Raw genomic sequence first — 19,159 nt, 5'->3', positions numbered from 1 at the left:
AAGAATCTGGTTTTCCTAGAATCTGCCCGGAGGCTAAACCCGAGACAAGCTCGATGAGCGTTGTTTTTTTACCAGATTCAACTTTTTGGTCACCTATAGGGCTGGGTCTAAAAATATTAAGGCTGATGCACTGTCACGTAGCTTCATGGCCAGCCCTCCTTCGGAGAAAGATCCTACTTGCGTTTTGCCTCCAGGTATAATCATTTCCTCTATTGATTCTGATTTAGTCTCTGAAATTGCAGCTGATCAAGGTTCAGCTCCCGGGAACCTTCCTGAGAACAAGCTGTTTGTTCCCCTGCAATTCCGGCTAAGGGTACTTAGGGAAAATCATGACTCCGCACTATCTGGTCATCCAGGTATCCTGGGTACCAAGCATCTCATTGCCAGAAACTATTGGTGGCCTGGGTTGCCTAAAGACGTTAAGGCCTACGTCGCCGCTTGTGAAGTTTGTGCTAGGTCCAAGACTCCCAGGTCCCGACCAGTGGGCTTACTACGTTCTTTGCCCATTCCCCAGAGACCTTGGACCCATATCTCCATGGATTTTATCACCGATTTGCCTCCATCCAAGGCAAGTCGGTGGTGTGGGTTGTAGTAGACCGCTTCAATAAGATGTGCCACTTTGTGCCCCTCAAGAAACTACCCAATTCTAAGACGTTAGCTACCTTGTTTGTCAAACACATCCTGCGTCTCCATGGGGTCCCTGTCAATATTGTTTCTGACAGAGGGGTACAATTTGTTTCATTGTTTTGGAGAGCCTTCTGTAAAAAGTTGGAGATGGATCTGTCCTTCTCCTCTGCCTTCCATCCTGAAACTAATGGCCAAACTGAGAGGACTAATCAGTCTCTAGAACAATATTTAAGGTGTTTTATCTCTTGACTGTCAATATGATTGGGTCTCATTCATTCCCCTCGCCGAATTTTCTCTTAATAACCGGGTCAGTAACTCGTCAGGGGTCTCCCCCTTTTTCTGTAATTTTGGGTTTAATCCACCGTTCTCCTCCGTTTCACCTGGTAGTTCCAACAATCCCGAGGTAGAGGTCATTCATCGGGAGCTGTGCACAGTCTGGGCCCAGGTTCAGAAGAACCTAGAGGCGTCCCAGAGCATACAAAAAACTCAGGCAGATAAAAGACGTTCTGCTAACCCCTTGTTTATGGTCGGGGATCTGGTGTGGCTATCGTCAAAAAATTTGCGCCTTAAAGTTCCGTCCAAGAAGTTTGCTCCCCGGTTCATAGGGCCGTACAAGGTCATTGAGGTCCTCAATCCCGTCTCCTTCCGACTGGAGTTGTCCCCATCTTTTCGAGTACACGACGTGTTTCATGCCTCCCTCCTTAAACGCTGCTCCCCGTCCTTGGCTCCCTCGAGGAAACCTCCGATCCCTGTTCTCACCCCTGAGGGGGTAGAATTCGAGGTGGCCAAGATTGTGGACAGCAAGATGGTCCAAGGCTCCCTCCAGTACCTGGTCCATTGGAGATGATACGGGCCTGAGGAGAGGACTTGGGTACCCACCCGGGATGTTCACGCTGGGGTATTGGTCAGGAGGTTCCACCTTCGTTTCCCCAATAAACCAGGTCCGGTGGCCCCTCATAAAAGGGGGGTACTGTAAAGGATCTGCCAGGCACAGCTTCTGTGTCAACGCCCATAGGTAATCAGTCTGCACCTGCTTCTATGTCTGTGAGATTGACTCCATCATCCACCACTCAGGATGGTAGGCTTAGGAGTGGGAGAGCCTATCACAGCCTGGCCAGACGGAGCTAGCTCCCGCCCTCTGTCTATTTATACCTGCCTTTCCTGTTCCTCCTTGCTTGTGATTCTTCTCTGTTGGTTTCCTGGCCCTGCTGCAGCTTCTAGAACTACTTACCCTCTGCTTGTGATTGACCTTGGCTTTTCTGACCACTCTTCTGCTCCGCGTATTTGTACCTCGCTCATCTCCTGGTTTGACTCGGCTCGTTCACCTCGCTTGTTGCTCACGGTGTTCGGTGGGCAACTTCCCCATTGCCCTTGCTTCTTTGTACCCTTGTCTGTTTGTCTGTCGTGCACCTATTGAGTGTAGGGACTGTTGTCCAGTTGTACCCCGTCACCTAGGGTGGGTCGTTGCAAGTAGGCAGGGACTGAGTGGCGGGTAGATTAGGGCTCACTTGTATGTTTCCCTATCCCCATCATTACATCAACTCTTCTTGAGAAGACGGATTTAGCAGTAAATTTAGAGTGAGTGAACAGTTAGGAGATGGAGGCGAGAAAAGGAACCTGATAAGTGATGAAAGGGACATTTTTCTGTAATAAGAAATATTACAAAGTTTCTTATATTCGCTTGTGCTATTAACTTATAGAAAGTTTGTTGAAAAGTTAGTGACCATTTAAATGAGTTTTCCCACCAGGGACATTTATGGCATATCTACAGGATATGTCATAAAGGTCAGATGAGGGTCGCACCTCTGAGATCCGCACCTATCTGTAGAACGGGGCCCCCTAAACCCTGTTCATATCCTGTGGATATGTCATAAATGTCCCTGGTGGGAAAGCCCCTTCCCTACAATTGACGATTGGTTACGCCATAGCCGGGTAGGGAGAAGTATGGAACGGGCTCACAGAGTGAGCCCGCACCATTCGATGCGGGTGTCGGCTGTATGTTACTGCCGACACTTCACAGTAACGAGCGGGATCGCGCTCGAGCGCGTTCCCGCTCGTTTAACCCATTAAATGCTGTGTTCAATAGCAACGGCGGCATTTAAATGCTTACAATGAGGGGGGCTCATCGCACCCCCCTCAATGCAACCGCGGGGTGGCGATGGTTGCTATGGCTGCCTGGGGGCCTAATGAAGGCCCCCAGGTCTGCCATCTTTGTGCTCCTATTAAGCCCTGACGTATATTGACCATACATCATATGTCGGGAAGGGGTTTTCCCACCAGGGACATTAATATACTCGTCCCCACTGGCGTAGCTATAGGGGTCGCAGCGGTCGCAATTGCGACCGGGCCCTGAAGCCAGGGGGGCCCACAGCCCCCCGCACCACATCAATAAAAAGTTACTATAGTAACAGACTTTACTTACCTTCCTGGTTCCGGATCGCAGCGGAGGTCCTGACGTCAAGCGCTGTGCGCAGCGCATGACGTCACAGCACTATGCGCCGCGCACAGCATCGAGACGACAGACCTACCGCCGCGGCTGAAGAGGAAGGTAAGATTAGCCCTGACTGGCGCGGTCCGACTCCCGGGACCCGCCAATCAGCTGTTTTGAAGGGGCCGCAGCACTCGTACGAGAGCTGCTCCCCTTCATTCCGGTCACTTCATTCCGGTCACACTGTGAATCGGTGTCGGCGATTCACAGTGTGAGCGAGTAGTGAAATGAAGGGGAAACAGCTCTCGTACGAGTGCTGCAGCCCCTTCAAAACTGCTGATTTGCGGGTCCCGGGAGACATATCAGCTATTGATGGCCTATCCTGTGGATAGGCCATCAATGTTTAGGGACTGCACAACCCCTAAGCCTACGATGTAGCAGGCTTAGGGGGCCCATGAGACAGGATCACAGATTGTGTGATGCTGTCTGCTGGGCCCTGTATCTAAGCCAATCACATGGTAGGCTTAGATATATGGCCCATGTGTGATCCTGTCTGCTGGGCCCTATATTTAAGCCTACCACACTGTAGGTTTAGATACAGGGTCTAGCAGACAGTAATCTTATACTGTATAAGATTACTGTCTGCTGGACCCTGTATCTAAGCCTACGTTGTGGTAGGCTTAGATACAGGGTCCCACAGACAGTATCACACATGGGCCCTGTATCTAAGCCTAGCACATGTGTTACTAATCATTTTTCTTGTGTGTTTTCTTACAGGTTCGGTCGTTGGACTACGGCGGATTCCAGGACTAGTTCGATGACAGCTTTTTTTTTATTATCAATAAAATGGTTAATGAGGGTTGTGTGGTCTTTTTTTTATTTCAATAAAATATTTTTTCGATGTCTTTGTGGTTTTTTTTAAACTATATTACTACCGCCTTAGTAATGGCCGCCGGCTGATTGACAACATCCATTGCTAAGGCGGGGCTTAGTGTTAGCCGGTGCAGAGGCTAACACTAACCCCCTTTATTACCCCGGTACCCACCGCCACCAGGGGTGCTGGGAAGAGCCGGGTATGATCCAGTACTTGACCATCTGTAGTGATGGTCGGCCACTGGGGTGGCCGCAGGCTGGTATTATCAGGAGGGGAAAGGCCAGATACAGTGGCCCTTCCCACCCTGGTAATGCTAGGCTGCTGCTGCTTTATTGTATCTGGCTGGTTATGAAAAATGGGGGGACCCCACGTAATTTAAAAAAAAAAAAAAAATTGGAAAGAACGGTGTCTGGTCCCCCCCAATTTTCATAACCAGCCAGATACAACACAGCAGCAGCAGCAGCAGCATTACCAGGGTGGTAGGGGCCACTGTTTTTGGCCTGCTGGGCCCTATATCTAATTCTATCATGTGTGATACTGTCTGCTGGGCCCTATATCTAATCCTATCATGTGTGATACTGTCTGCTGAGCCGCTGTATCTAATCCTATCATGTGTGATACTGCCTTCCGAGCCACTGTATCTAATCCGATCATGTGTGATACTGTCTGCTCAGCCACTGTATCTAATCCTATCATGTGTGATACTGTCTGCTGAGTCATTGTATCTAATCCTATCATGTGTGATACTGTCTGCTGGGCCACTGCATCTAATCCTATCATGTGTGATACTGCCTTCCGAGCCACTGTATCTAATCCTATCATGTGTGATACTGTCTGCTCAGCCACTGTATCTAATCCTATCATGTGTGATACTGTCTGCTCAGCCACTGTATCTAATTCTATCATGTGTGATACTGTCTGCTCAGCCACTGTATCTAATCCTATCATGTGTGATACTGTCTGCTGAGCCTCTGTATCTAATCCTATCCATAGTTGATAGGGTCGTAGTGCTATAGATATGCTATGCTGTCTCCTATACACACATTTTTTTTTAGGCGGACACATATGTATTGGGGCTATTTCCCCTGACATTTTAAGCCCTGAGGGTATGTTCACACGGCAGCGTCCGTTACGGCTGAAATTACAGAGCTGTTTTCAGGAGAAAACAGCTCCGGAATTTCAGACGTAATGGCATGTGCAGGCGTTTTTCGCAGCGTCCATTACGGATGTAATTGGAGCTGTTTTTCCATGGAGTCCATGGAAAACGGCTCCATTTACGTCTGAAGAAGTGACAGGCACTTCTTTGACGTGGGCGTCTTTTTTACGCGCCGCCTTTTGACAGTGGCGCCTAAAAAAAATTACCGTCGGCACAGAACATCGTAAGACCCATTCAAATGAATGGGCAGATGTGTCCCAACGCTTTTGAGCCGCATTTTCGGACATAATTCAATGCTAAGGGTATGTTCACACGGCGGGGGTCCGTAACGGCTGAAATTACAGGGATGTTTCCGCCTGAAAACATCCCCGTAATTTCAGCCGTACCGGCATGTGCAGGCGCTTGAACGCCGCGTCAATTACGGCCGTAATTAGCGCTGCTATTCATTGGAGTCAATGAATAGCGGCTCCAATTACGGCCAAAGAAGTGACAGGTCACTTCTTCTACGCGGGCGTCTATTTACGCGCCGTCATTTGACAGCGGCGCGTAAATATACGCCTCGTGTGAACAGACAAACGTCTGCCCATTGCTTTCAATGGGCAGATGTTTGTCAGCGCTATTGAGGCGCTATTTTCGGGCGTAATTCGGGGCAAAAACGCCCGATTTACGTCCGTAAATAGGCCGTGTGAACATACCCTAAAACTCCCGAATTACGTCCGTAAATAGTGTGTGTGAACCCAGCCTTAGTGACGCCCCGGCTGCTAGTGCTGCATTGTTGGGTCACTTAGGAGACCCAGCGATGCAGCTGAAAGCTGCGGACCGTCGGCCATGAGGAGTTTGCGGGGGGCCCAATAAGAACTTTTGCATCGGGGCCCATGAGCCTTTAGCTACGCCCCTGCTCGTCCCGCAAAAAACAAGAAATCATACGGTTATGTCAATAGAAAAACAAAAAGTTATGGCTTTTGGAAGGCGGGAGGGAAAAATGAAAATCTGAAAAATGGCTGCATTGAATGGTCATTACTGACCCGGGCTGATGTTTGCTGGGATTTCCTCCTTACACTGTTGATCATGCCACACATACTTCTCTTGCTCTACTTCTACTTTCACTATGACTAGGCCTTCATCCTAAATAACCAAGAAAGTAAATATATAACATAATAAAGTCTAATGTAATAGGAAGTAAACAAAGACGTTCCAATCTGAAGGATCAACAGCACAAGACACACAGGAGATTTTGTATTTGTTCCCACATCTTACCGGCAATATGTCCCTGTTCCCTCATCTTACTGGCTTTATGTCCCTGTTCCTTCGTATTACCGATATTATTTCCCTGTTCCTTCATATTACCAACATTATGTCCCAGTTCCTTGATATTACATGTATTATGTCCCTTTTCCATCATATTACCGGCATTATGTCCCTGTTCCTACATATTACAGCCATGATTTCCCTGTTCCTTCTTATTACCGGCATTATGTGCCTGTTCCTTCATCTTACCAGCATTATATCTCTATTCCTTCATATTATCGGCATTATGTCCCTGTTCCCTCATATTACCGGCATTACGTCCCTGTTTCTTCATATTACCGGCATTACGTCCCGGCTCCTTCATATTATCGGCATTACGTCCCTGTTCCCTCATCTTACCGGCATTATGTCCCAGTTAACTCATCTTACCGGCATTATGTACCTGTTCCTTCATCTTACCGACATTATGTCCCTGTTCCTTCATATTACCGGCATTACGTCCCTGTTCCCTCATCTTACCGGCATTTTGTCCCTGTTCCCACATCTTACCGGCAATATGTCCCTGTTCCCTCATCTTACTGGCTTTATGTCCCTGTTCCTTCGTATTACCGTTATTATTTCCCTGTTCCTTCATATTACCAACATTATGTCCCAGTTCATTCATATTACAGGCATTTTGTCCCTGTTCCTTCATATTACCGGCATTATGTCCTTGTTCCTTCATATTACAGGCATTATGTCCCTGTTCCTTCATCTTACCGGCATTATGTCCCTGTTCCCTCATCTGAACCGGCATTATGTGCCTGTTCCTTCATCTTACCGGCATTATATCTTTTTTTCCTTCATATTATCGGCATTACGTCCCTGTTCCTTCATATTACCGGCATTACGTCCCGGCTCCTTCATATTATCGGCATTACGTCCCTGTTCCTTCATATTACAGGTATTATGTCCCTGTTCCATCATATTACCGGCATTATTTCCCTGTTCCTACATATTACAGGCATTATTTCCCTGTTCCTTCATATTACCGGCATTACCTCCCTGTTCCTTCATATTACAGGCACTATATCCCCGTTCCTTCATATTACAGGTATTATGTCCCTGTTCTTTCATATTACAGGCATTACGTCCCTGTTCCTTCATATAACAGGCATTACCTCCCTGTTCCTTCTTATTACCGGCATTATATCCTTGTTCCTTCATATTACCGCCATTATGTCCCTGTTCCTTCACCCAACTTCATGTGTTCGTGATGAAGTGAGTCCTAAGTATAGACAACGAACAGTTTTAGTGTTAGTACGAAGTAGAAATAGGTGCTTTCTGTTTCCTGTCATTGTATTGCCAGCAGCTTGATTATACCACCAGTCTGGCAAAGTGAGATACAAGACAATGCAAGTCGATACTTATGTTGAACTTGGTGCTACAAATTGGTAGTTTGTTTTGAAAATCTCAACCTTTGTAGCAATGAGAGCAGCTTGGAAAACACGGCCCCTCCAACATTAGGTTTTGCTCTTGAAAAATGCCGTATCAGCTGCATCAGTTTGTCCTTTTTCATTCATTGAATGCGTCTCATTAAATGTTGCTCTGCAAGAAACTGCACGCGTTACTGTAATAAAGTGAGTCCTATATAGGGACAGCAGACAGATTCATTATTAGTACTAGAGGTTAATAGATTTATTGCCAGCAGCCTTATTAATCCCAGCCGTCCGGCAGAATGAGATACGAAGCAATACGAGCCGATACGTGTGTCAAAGTTGGTCCCAGTAACAGATTTATTGTTTGTTGTAAGAATCTCGTAACATTAGTAGCAGTGACAGCAGCTAAGAAAACACTGGCCCTCTCTCCAAGGATTGCGGAAAGCACGTTGCCCAGCAGCAAGCTGGACGCCGAAGAAGCAACACCGCAAGTCAGCTGTTTGATCCACTGCTCGGGCGGATATTCAGCGGTGAGTCTCTGCCACTCGTGTACATGCAGACCTTCAGATTAACATTCCCTGGTCTAAGACCCAATTCAGTCAGCTGCTTCTAGGACGCTATTAGGGGACTTGGGCAGTGTTAATGGGTTTAGATCTCTGATTTACAACGGTGACCAGGACTACACCCGATGATCATGACCTCACAGAATAAGAGTAGAATTCCCCTGCGCTTGTGTTCACACCGGGCGGAGGATACCTGCTCCCCCAACCTACACGCTGCGCCTGGTTTGCCTTTACAAGGAGTAGGGAACAAGGACTCCGCACACACTGGTCAGCGTTGGATCATTAGCTGCACATAACGGCGTCATTCCTCGCAGCAGCAGCGGAGGTTATTATAGGAAGAGCGATGTCCGGTCATCAGTGAGGAGTGGGGCGGGTTATCGCTACGATACAGCCGGAGGGAGGTGATGAATACAGCGCAGACATCAGGCATAACACATGACAGGACTGCTGAAAGGGCCGGATAACGTGAGTGCTAGAGACGGGGACTGGTTATAGTGTAAATGGCGCTAACTAAGCACTGAAAGGGTTAACATAGCATCTCCACATATTAATAGCAGAGCACCGAGAAGCCAGCGGGCCGGCGGAGAAACGCGGTAGAACAAAGGAGGAAAGGGATTCAGCTCGTTTGAGAGAGGATTTGGTGGCTCTGAAAAGAGCCTTTGTGTTGTAGTCGTTGCCGGGTTCAGACCTAAGCCCTCTCCCCACGGATCCTGCGGGCCAGTTGAATGTCTTTGGGCATGATGGTGACCCTCTTGGCGTGGATGGCGCACAGGTTGGTATCCTCAAACAGTCCCACCAGATAAGCCTCGCTGGCCTCCTGCAGAGCCATGACTGCGGAGCTCTGGAAGCGCAGATCGGTCTTGAAGTCCTGAGCGATCTCTCGCACCAGGCGCTGGAAGGGCAGCTTACGGATAAGAAGCTCGGTGGACTTCTGGTAGCGGCGGATTTCACGGAGAGCGACTGTGCCCGGGCGGTAACGATGAGGCTTCTTTACTCCGCCGGTAGCGGGAGCGCTCTTCCGTGCAGCTTTAGTAGCCAGCTGCTTGCGGGGAGCTTTCCCGCCGGTGGATTTACGCGCAGTCTGCTTTGTTCTGGCCATAGCTCTACAACAACGTGCACACTCGTAGACTGATACGAGGAGAGGACAGAGCTGAGTATTTATACACTTGAGCGTGTCCTCATTGGTCCATGAAAGGCACACCCCTACATTCTATTGGCTTCTTCATAAAAAAAATATGCGACCGACAAAGCAAATGTGATATTCGCGACCAATCACCGTTCCGAAGAGGCGGACACCGGTTTACATGACGTCCATACGCAGCTTTTACAGCAGGGGGCGTTAATGAGATCATTTCTCCAGCTCTCTGCGAAATAGTTATCATCAGTAACAGCTCACAGTATTTCCATGTCCGCAGATCACGTACACAGCGTTATATGAGACTACTTCCCCATCATCCGCCGCTGCAGTGGTTTTTATAGATTACACAAAGGGACAATCCCCCACCCCATCCTTACACAGGACACTGTGCCCCACATCCAGAGGCAGCATATAAGGGTCACCATCCACCACGTGCAATGAGGAGGAGGGGACATTGTGCTCTATTTACACCGGAGAGAATGTAAACCATCGGCCTCCTTCACGTGGATCCTGAGCTGTAAGCTACAAGTCTATTGCTGCCCCGGTCCTTATTCACACATTACACCTGGTGGGCTGTGACCTGATAAACTCTGCCTGGATGTTACACCATAGTGACGGGACGGACACTGTGGAGGTCCGGATACAGCAGCTATGGCGTGCAGCGCAATGACCAGAAATGACCCTTGTCATAGAGTAACAGGGACATGAAGCTCCTCCGTGCACACGCGATGATGGCGCCTCCTTTATCTCAGGATCGCGCTGCTGTCTGCACCGGAGGAAAGAGCGGCCAGTGATCATACAGCTCTGCCGGGGAGAAGGTGGTGGCTCTGAAAAGAGCCTTTGTGAGACAAGAAACGGGCGGCTCTCGGTTATTTCTTCGCCACGGTCTTCCTGGATTTAGACGCTTTCTTAGCAGGACTCTTGGCAGCTTTGGGCGCTTTCTTAGCCGGACTCTTGGCAGCTTTCTTAGCCGGACTCTTGGCAGCTTTCTTAGCCGGACTCTTGGCAGCTTTCTTTGCTGGGCTCTTTGTTATTTTCTTGGGGGCAGGTTTTGGCTTCTTGGGGCTCTTCGCCACCTTCTTGGCAGCGGCAGGCCTCTTGGCCGGAGTCTTCTTCGGGGATTTGCCAGCAGCCGCCGGCTTCTTCTTGACCGCCTTGTCCTTAGTCTCCTGCTGCTTCTTGTTGAGCTTGAAGGAGCCGGAGGCGCCGCTACCTTTCACCTGGAGCAGGGTTTCCTTGGTCACCAGAGTCTTGAGCGCCATCTTCAGGCGGCTGTTGTTCTTGTCTACATCGTATCCTCCAGCAGCCAGAGCCTTCTTCAGGGCGGCCAGAGACACCCCACTGCGCTCTTTGGAGGCGGACACGGCTTTCACGATGAGCTCGGACACGCTGGGACCGGAGGGTTTTTTGTTTTTCTTGGCGCCCCCTGCTGCAGTTTTTTTCGGCTGCTTCTTGGATTTGGCGGCAGGCTCGGTGGGAGGAACAGCGGCGGCTGGTGCGGTCTCTGCCATCGTATAACACGGGACTACACTAAAACAATAATCCTGCGAGGGAAACACTGAGGACGGAGCTGGCACCTCTCATATGTACAGCAGCTGCTCGGTGATTGGCTGCGATTGTCCTGAGCGTCTATTGGCTGACATTGACCACATGGCCTCCCTTTCCTCATCTGACAGGAGTGAAGCTCCGCTCTCCCCTTGTGCTTCCCTGCCCGGGATAAGAGCCCTTTAACGACTATAAGCGGCCGGGCGAGGGGGCACTCTACGTGACTTCCCCCTCTCTGACATTCCCCCTACTCATTTCTAGCCTTAATTGTCAGAGATGCTGGGAAGGAGCCGGGAGGAGGCCCCGGGATCTCTGCCAGTGTCCTGCCGATCTGCACATCGCTGTGATCGGACAAGATAAATGTGTTTGCGGGAGCTCGTTCCCTGTATTCCCGGCACTTGTCATTATCACAGGGTTCTTTACCACAATGTCTAACGTGCGGGAAGCTGATTGTCCGATGCAGGGGCGTCCTGGAGCTGCAGAGAGCCCAGAAGGGTAACCCGGCACAGACAAGATGTCGCAGTGTCTTCCGTAACTTGGCACAGAAGAGACACCAGAAACTGCTCCACCTGTATTACAATAACCCAGCACAGAGGAAACACCAGAGTTTGCTCTACCTATGTTACAATAACTCGTCACAGGCAGGACACCAGCGTCTGCTCCACCTGTATTACAACTTCCCAGAACAGAAAAGACACAAGTCTGCTCCTCCTTTACTAAAATAACCTGACACAGGCCAGACCCCAGAACCTGCTCCTCCAGCAGTACATTACCCGGACACAGACAGGACACTAGAGGCTTCTCCACCTGTATAACTATAACCTGGCACAGAGGAGGGAACAGACACTGTTTGTTCCTCTTGTACTACATTAAGCCGGCAAAAGACAAGACACCGTAGTATTGTCCCTGTCCCCTCATATTACTGCCATTATGTCCCCTGTAGGAGGGTACAGGGACACAATACCGGTAATATGTCCCTGTTCCCTCATCTTCGAGGCATTATGTCCCTGTTCCTTCATATTACCGGCTTTATGTCCCTGTTCCCTCATCTACCAGGCATTATGCCCCTGTTCCCTCATATTACAGGCATTATGTCCCTGTTCCTTCATATTACAGGCATTATGCCTCTGTTCCCTCATATTACAGGCATTATGTCCCCTGTAGGAGGGCAAAGGGACATAATGCCGGTAATATGTCCCTGTTCCCTCATCTTACCGGCATTATGTCCCTGTTCCTTCATATTACAGGCTTTATGTCCCTGTTCCTTCATATTACTGCCATTATGTCCCCTGTAGGAGGGCAAAGGGACATAATGCCGGTAATATGTCCCTGTTCCCTCATCTTACCGGCATTATATCTTGTTCCTTCATATTACAGGCATAATGCGCCTGTTCCCTCATATTACCGGCATTATGTCCCTGTTCCTTCATATTCCCGGCATTATGTCCCTGTTACTTCATATTACCGGCATTATGTCCCTGTTCCCTCATCTTACAAGCATTACGTCCCTGTTCCTTCATATTACCGGCTTTATGCCCCTGTTCCCTCATATTACAGGCTTCATGTCCCTGTTCCTTCATATTACCGGCATTATGTCCCTGTTCCATCATATTACCGGCATTATGTCCCTGTTCCTTCATATTACCGGCATTATGTCCCTGTTCCTTCATATCACAGGCATTATGTCCCTGTTCCGTCATATTACAGGCATTATGTCCCTGTTCCTTCATATTACCGGCATTATGTCCATGTCCTCTCATATTACTGGCATAATGTCCCTGTCCCCTCATATTACTGGCATTATGTCCCTTGTAGTAGGGCATAGGGACATAATGCCGGTAATATGTCCCTGTTCCCTCATCTTCGAGGCATTATGTCCCTGTTCCTTCATATTACCAGCGTTACGTCCCTGTTCCTTCACATTACCGGCATTATGTCCCTGTTCCTTCATATTGCCGGCATTATATCCCTGTGCCTTCAAATCACAGGCATTTGTCCCTGTTCTTTCATATTACCGGCATTATTTCCCTGTTCCTTCATCTTACCGGCATTATATCTCTATTCCCTCATCTTACTGGCATTATGTCCCTGTTCCTTCGTATTACCGGCATTATTTCCCTGTTCCTTCATATTACCGGCATTTTGTCCCTGTTCCTTCATATTACCGGCATTATGTCCTTGTTCCTTCATATTACAGGCATTATGTCCCTGTTCCTTCATCTTACCGGCATTATGTCCCTGTTCCCTCATCTGAACCGGCATTATGTGCCTGTTCCTTCATCTTACCGGCTTTATATCTCTATTCCTTCATATTATCGGCATTACGTCCCTGTTTCTTCATATTACCGGCATTACGTCCCAGCTCCTTCATATTATCGGCATTACGTCCCTGTTCCCTCATCTTACCGGCATTATGTCCCTGTTCCCTCATATTACCGGCATTATGTCCCTGTTCCCTCATTTTACCGGCATTATATCCCTGTTCCGTCATATTATCGGCATTACCTCCCTGTTCCTTCATATAACAGGCATTACGTCCCTGTTCCTTCATATTACAGGCATTATGTCCCTGTTCCATCATATTACCGGCATTATGTCCCTGTTCCTACATATTACAGGCATTATTTCCCTGTTCCTTCATATTACCGGCATTATGTCCCTGTTCCTACATATTACCGGCATAATGCGCCTGTTCCCTCATATTACAGGAATTATGTCCCTGATCGTTGATATTACCGGCATTATGTCCCTGTTCCTTCGTATTACAGGCATTATGTCCCTGTTACCTCATCTTACCGGCATTATGTCCCTGTTCCTTCGTCTTACAGGCATTATGTCCCTGTTCCTTCATATTATCGGCATTATGTGCCCGTTCCTTCTTATAACCGGCATTATGTCCCTGATCCTTCATATTACGGTTTTCATGTCCCTGTTCCTTCATATTACCGGCTTTATGTCCTTGTTCGCTCATATTACAGGCATTATGTCCCTGTTTCTTCATATTACAGGCATTATGTCCCTGTTCCTTCATATTACAGGTATTATGTCCCTGTTCCATCATATTACCGGCATTATGTCCCTGTTCCTTCATCTTACCGGCATTATGGCCCTGTTCCTACATATTACAGGCATTATTTCCCTGTTCCTTCATATTACCGGCTTTATGTCCTTGTTCCCTCATATTACAGGCATTATGTCCCTGTTCCTTCATATTACCGTCTTTATGTCCTTGTTCCCTCATATTACAGGCAATATGTCCCTGTTCCTTCATATTACAGGCTTTATGTCCCTGTTCCTTCATATTACAGGCTTTATGTCCTTGTTCCCCCATATTACCGGCATTACGTCCCTGTTCCTTCATATTACCGACATTATGTCCGTTCCTTCAAATTACAGGCATTATGTCCCTGTTCCCTCATATTACCGGCATTATGTCCCTGTTCCTTCATCTTACCGACATAATGCCGGTAATATGAAAGTACAAGGACATAATGCCAATAATATGAAAGTACAAGGACATAATGTCCCTGTTCCCTCATCTTACCGGCATTATATCCCTGTTCCTTCATATTATCGGCAATACCTCCCTGTTCCTTCATATAGCAGGCATTACGTCCCTGTTCCTTCATATTACAGGCATTATGTCCCTGTTCCTTCATATTACAGGCATTATGTCCCTGTTCCTTCATATTACAGGTATTATGTCCCTGTTCCATCATATTACCGGCATTATGTCCCTGTTCCTACATATTACAGGCATTATTTCCCTGTTCTTTCATATTACCGGCATTATGTCCCTGTTCCTTCATATTACCGGCATAATGCGCATGTTCCCTCATATTACCAGCATTATGTGCCTGTTCCTTCTTATTACCGGCACTATGTCCCTGTTCCATCATATTGCCGGCATTATGTCCCTGTTCCTTCATATTACCGGCTTTATGTCCTTGTTCCCTCATATTACATGCATTATGTCCCTGTTCCTTCATATTACAGGCTTCATGTCCCTGTTCCTTTATATTACAGGCTTTATGTCCCTGTTCCCTCATCTACCAGGCATTATGCCCCTGTTCCTTCATCTGAACCGGCATTATGTGCCTGTCCCTTCATATTACCGGCATTATGTCCCTGTTCCTTCATATTATCGGCATTACGTCCCTGTTCCTTCATATTACCGGCATTACGTCCCTCTTCCCTCATCTTATTGGCATTTTGTCCCTGTTCCCTCATCTTACCGGCAATATGTCCCTGTTCCCTCAACTTACAGGCATTATGTCCCTGTTCCTTCGTATTACCGGCATTATTTCCCTGTTCCTTCATATTACCAACATTATGTCCCTGTTCCTTCATATTACAGGCATTTTGTCCCTGTTCCTTCATATTACCGGCATTATGTCCTTGTTCCTTCATATTACAGGCATTATGTCCCTGTTCCTTCATCTTACCGGCATTATGTCCCTGTTCCCTCTTCTGAACCGGCATTATGTGCCTGTTCCTTCATCTTACCGGCATTATATCTCTATTCCCTCTTCTGAACCGGAATTATGTCCCTGTTCCTTCAACTTACCGGCATTATATTTCTATTCCCTCATCTTACTGGCATTATGTCCCTGTTTCTTCGTATTACCGGCATTATTTCCCTGTTCCTTCATATTGCCAACATTATGTCCCTGTTCCTTCATATTACAGGCATTTTGTCCCTGTTCCTTCATATTACCGGCATTATGTCTTTGTTCCTTCATATTACAGGCATTATGTCCCTGTTCCTTCATCTTATCGGCATTATGTCCCTGTTCCCTCATCTGAACCGGCATTATGTGCCTGTTCCTTCATCTTAACGGCATTATATCTCTATTCCTTCATATTATCGGCATTAAGTCCCTGTTCCTTCATATTACCGGCATTACGTCCCTGTTTCTTCATATTACCGGCATTACGTCCCGGCTCCTTCATATGATAGGCATTACGTCCCTGTTTCTTCATATTGCCGGCATTACGTCCCGGCTCCTTCATATTATCGGCATTACGTCCCTGTTCCCTCATCTTACCGGAATTATGTCCCTGTTCCCTCATATTACCGGCATTATGTCCCTGTTCCCTCATCTTACTGGCATTATATCCCTGTTCCTTCATATTATCGGCATTACGTCCCTGTTCCTTCAAATAACTGGCATTACGTCCCTGTTCCTTCATATTACAGGCATTATGTCCCTGTTCCATCATATTACCGGCATTATGTCCCTGTTCCTACATATTACAGGCATTATTTCCCTGTTCCTTCATATTACCGGCATTATGTGCCTGTTCCTTCATATTACCGGCATAATGCGCCTGTTCCCTCATATTACAGGCATTATGTCCCTGATCCTTCATATTACAGGCTTCATGTCCCTCTTCCTTCATATTACTTGCATTATGTCCCTGTTCCTTCATATTACCGGCATTATTTCCCTGTTCCTTCATATTGCCAACATTATGTCCCTGTTCCTTCATATTACAGGCATTTTGTCCCTGTTCCTTCATATTACCGGCATTATGTCTTTGTTCCTTCATATTACAGGCATTATGTCCCTGTTCCTTCATCTTATCGGCATTATGTCCCTGTTCCCTTATCTGAACCGGCATTAAGTCCCTGTTCCTTCATATTACCGGCATTACGTCCCTGTTTCTTCATATTGCCGGCATTACGTCCCGGCTCCTTCATATTATCGGCATTACGTCCCTATTCCTTCATATTACAGGCATTATGTCCCTGTTCCTTCATATTACCGCCATTATGTCCCTGTTCCCTCATCTTACCAGCATTACGTGCCTGTTCCTTATTACCTGCATTATGTCCTTGTTCCTTCATATTACCGGCAATACCTCCCTGTTCCTTCATATAGCAGGCATTACGTCCCTGTTCCTTCATATTACAGGCATTATGTCCCTGTTCCTTCATATTACAGGCATTATGTCCCTGTTCCTTCATATTACAGGTATTATGTCCCTGTTCCATCATATTACCGGCATTATGTCCCTGTTCCTACATATTACAGGCATTATTTCCCTGTTCTTTCATATTACCGGCATTATGTCCCTGTTCCTTCATATTACCGGCATAATGCGCATGTTCCCTCATATTACCAGCATTATGTGCCTGTTCCTTCTTATTACCGGCACTATGTCCCTGTTCCATCATATTGCCGGCATTATGTCCCTGTTCCTTCATATTACCGGCTTTATGTCCTTGTTCCCTCATATTACATGCATTATGTCCCTGTTCCTTCATATTACAGGCTTCATGTCCCTGTTCCTTTATATTACAGGCTTTATGTCCCTGTTCCCTCATCTACCAGGCATTATGCCCCTGTTCCTTCATCTGAACCGGCATTATGTGCCTGTCCCTTCATATTACCGGCATTATGTCCCTGTTCCTTCATATTATCGGCATTACGTCCCTGTTCCTTCATATTACCGGCATTACGTCCCTGTTCCCTCATCTTATTGGCATCTTGTCCCTGTTCCCTCATCTTACCGGCAATATGTCCCTGTTCCCTCAACTTACAGGCATTATGTCCCTGTTCCTTCGTATTACCGGCATTATTTCCCTGTTCCTTCATATTACCAACATTATGTCCCTGTTCCTTCATATTACAGGCATTTTGTCCCTGTTCCTTCATATTACCGGCATTATGTCCTTGTTCCTTCATATTACAGGCATTATGTCCCTGTTCCTTCATCTTACCGGCATTATGTCCCTGTTCCCTCTTCTGAACCGGCATTATGTGCCTGTTCCTTCATCTTACCGGCATTATATCTCTATTCCCTCTTCTGAACCGGAATTATGTCCCAGTTCCTTCAACTTACCGGCATTATATCTCTATTCCCTCATCTTACTGGCATTATGTCCCTGTTTCTTCGTATTACCGGCCTTATTTCCCTGTTCCTTCATATTGCCAACATTATGTCCCTGTTCCTTCATATTACAGGCATTTTGTCCCTATTCCTTCATATTACCGGCATTATGTCTTTGTTCCTTCATATTACAGGCATTATGTCCCTGTTCCTTCATCTTATCGGCATTATGTCCCTGTTCCCTCATCTGAACCGGCATTATGTGCCTGTTCCTTCATCTTAACGGCATTATATCTCTATTCCTTCATATTATCGGCATTAAGTCCCTGTTCCTTCATATTACCGGCATTACGTCCCTGTTTCTTCATATTACCGGCATTACGTCCCGGCTCTTTCATATGATAGGCATTACGTCCGTGTTTCTTCATATTGCCGGCATTACGTCCCGGCTCCTTCATATTATCGGCATTACGTCCCTGTTCCCTCATCTTACCGGAATTATGTCCCTGTTCCCTCATATTACCGGCATTATGTCCCTGTTCCCTCATCTTACTGGCATTATATCCCTGTTCCTTCATATTATCGGCATTACGTCCCTGTTCCTTCAAATAACTGGCATTACGTCACTGTTCCTTCATATTACAGGCATTATGTCCCTGTTCCATCATATTACCGGCATTATGTCCCTGTTCCTACATATTACAGGCATTATTTCCCTGTTCCTTCATATTACCGGCATTATGTGCCTGTTCCTTCATATTACCGGCATAATGCGCCTGTTCCCTCATATTACAGGCATTATGTCCCTGATCCTTCATATTACAGGCTTCATGTCCCTCTTCCTTCATATTACTTGCATTATGTCCCTGTTCCTTCATATTACCGGCATTATTTCCCTGTTCCTTCATATTGCCAACATTATGTCCCTGTTCCTTCATATTACAGGCATTTTGTCCCTGTTCCTTCATATTACCGGCATTATGTCTTTGTTCCTTCATATTACAGGCATTATGTCCCTGTTCCTTCATCTTATCGGCATTATGTCCCTGTTCCCTCATCTGAACCGGCATTATGTGCCTGTTCCTTCATCTTAACGGCATTATATCTCTATTCCTTCATATTATCGGCATTAAGTCCCTGTTCCTTCATATTACCGGCATTACGTCCCTGTTCCATCATATTACCGGCATTATGTCCCTGTTCCTTCATCTTACCAGCATTATGGCCCTGTTCCTACATATTACAGGCATTATTTCCCTCTTCCTTCATATTACCGGCTTTATGTCCTTGTTCCCTCATATTACAGGCATTATGTCCCTGTTCCT

The 19,159-nt window shown here is 46.9% G+C and overlaps 2 protein-coding genes across 2 annotated transcripts; both read right to left on the bottom strand.

Moving 5' to 3' along the window:
- Positions 1-9,002: 9,002 nt before the first annotated feature.
- LOC142662972 (histone H3) lies at positions 9,003-9,413 on the bottom strand. Its single transcript, XM_075841264.1, has one exon. It carries the CDS (start codon positions 9,411-9,413, stop codon positions 9,003-9,005), a length of 411 nt encoding a protein of 136 aa, XP_075697379.1.
- Positions 9,414-10,321: 908 nt separating this feature from the next.
- On the bottom strand, positions 10,322-10,963 carry LOC142663756 (histone H1.11R-like). The gene has a single exon (XM_075842586.1). It carries the CDS (start codon positions 10,961-10,963, stop codon positions 10,322-10,324), a length of 642 nt encoding a protein of 213 aa, XP_075698701.1.
- Positions 10,964-19,159: the final 8,196 nt, after the last annotated feature.

Source organism: Rhinoderma darwinii, chromosome 11 (genome assembly GCF_050947455.1).
Source record: "Rhinoderma darwinii isolate aRhiDar2 chromosome 11, aRhiDar2.hap1, whole genome shotgun sequence".
In the NCBI taxonomy this organism is placed as follows: Eukaryota; Metazoa; Chordata; class Amphibia; order Anura; family Rhinodermatidae; genus Rhinoderma; species Rhinoderma darwinii.
This window is presented reverse-complemented; position numbering and strand designations above follow the sequence as displayed.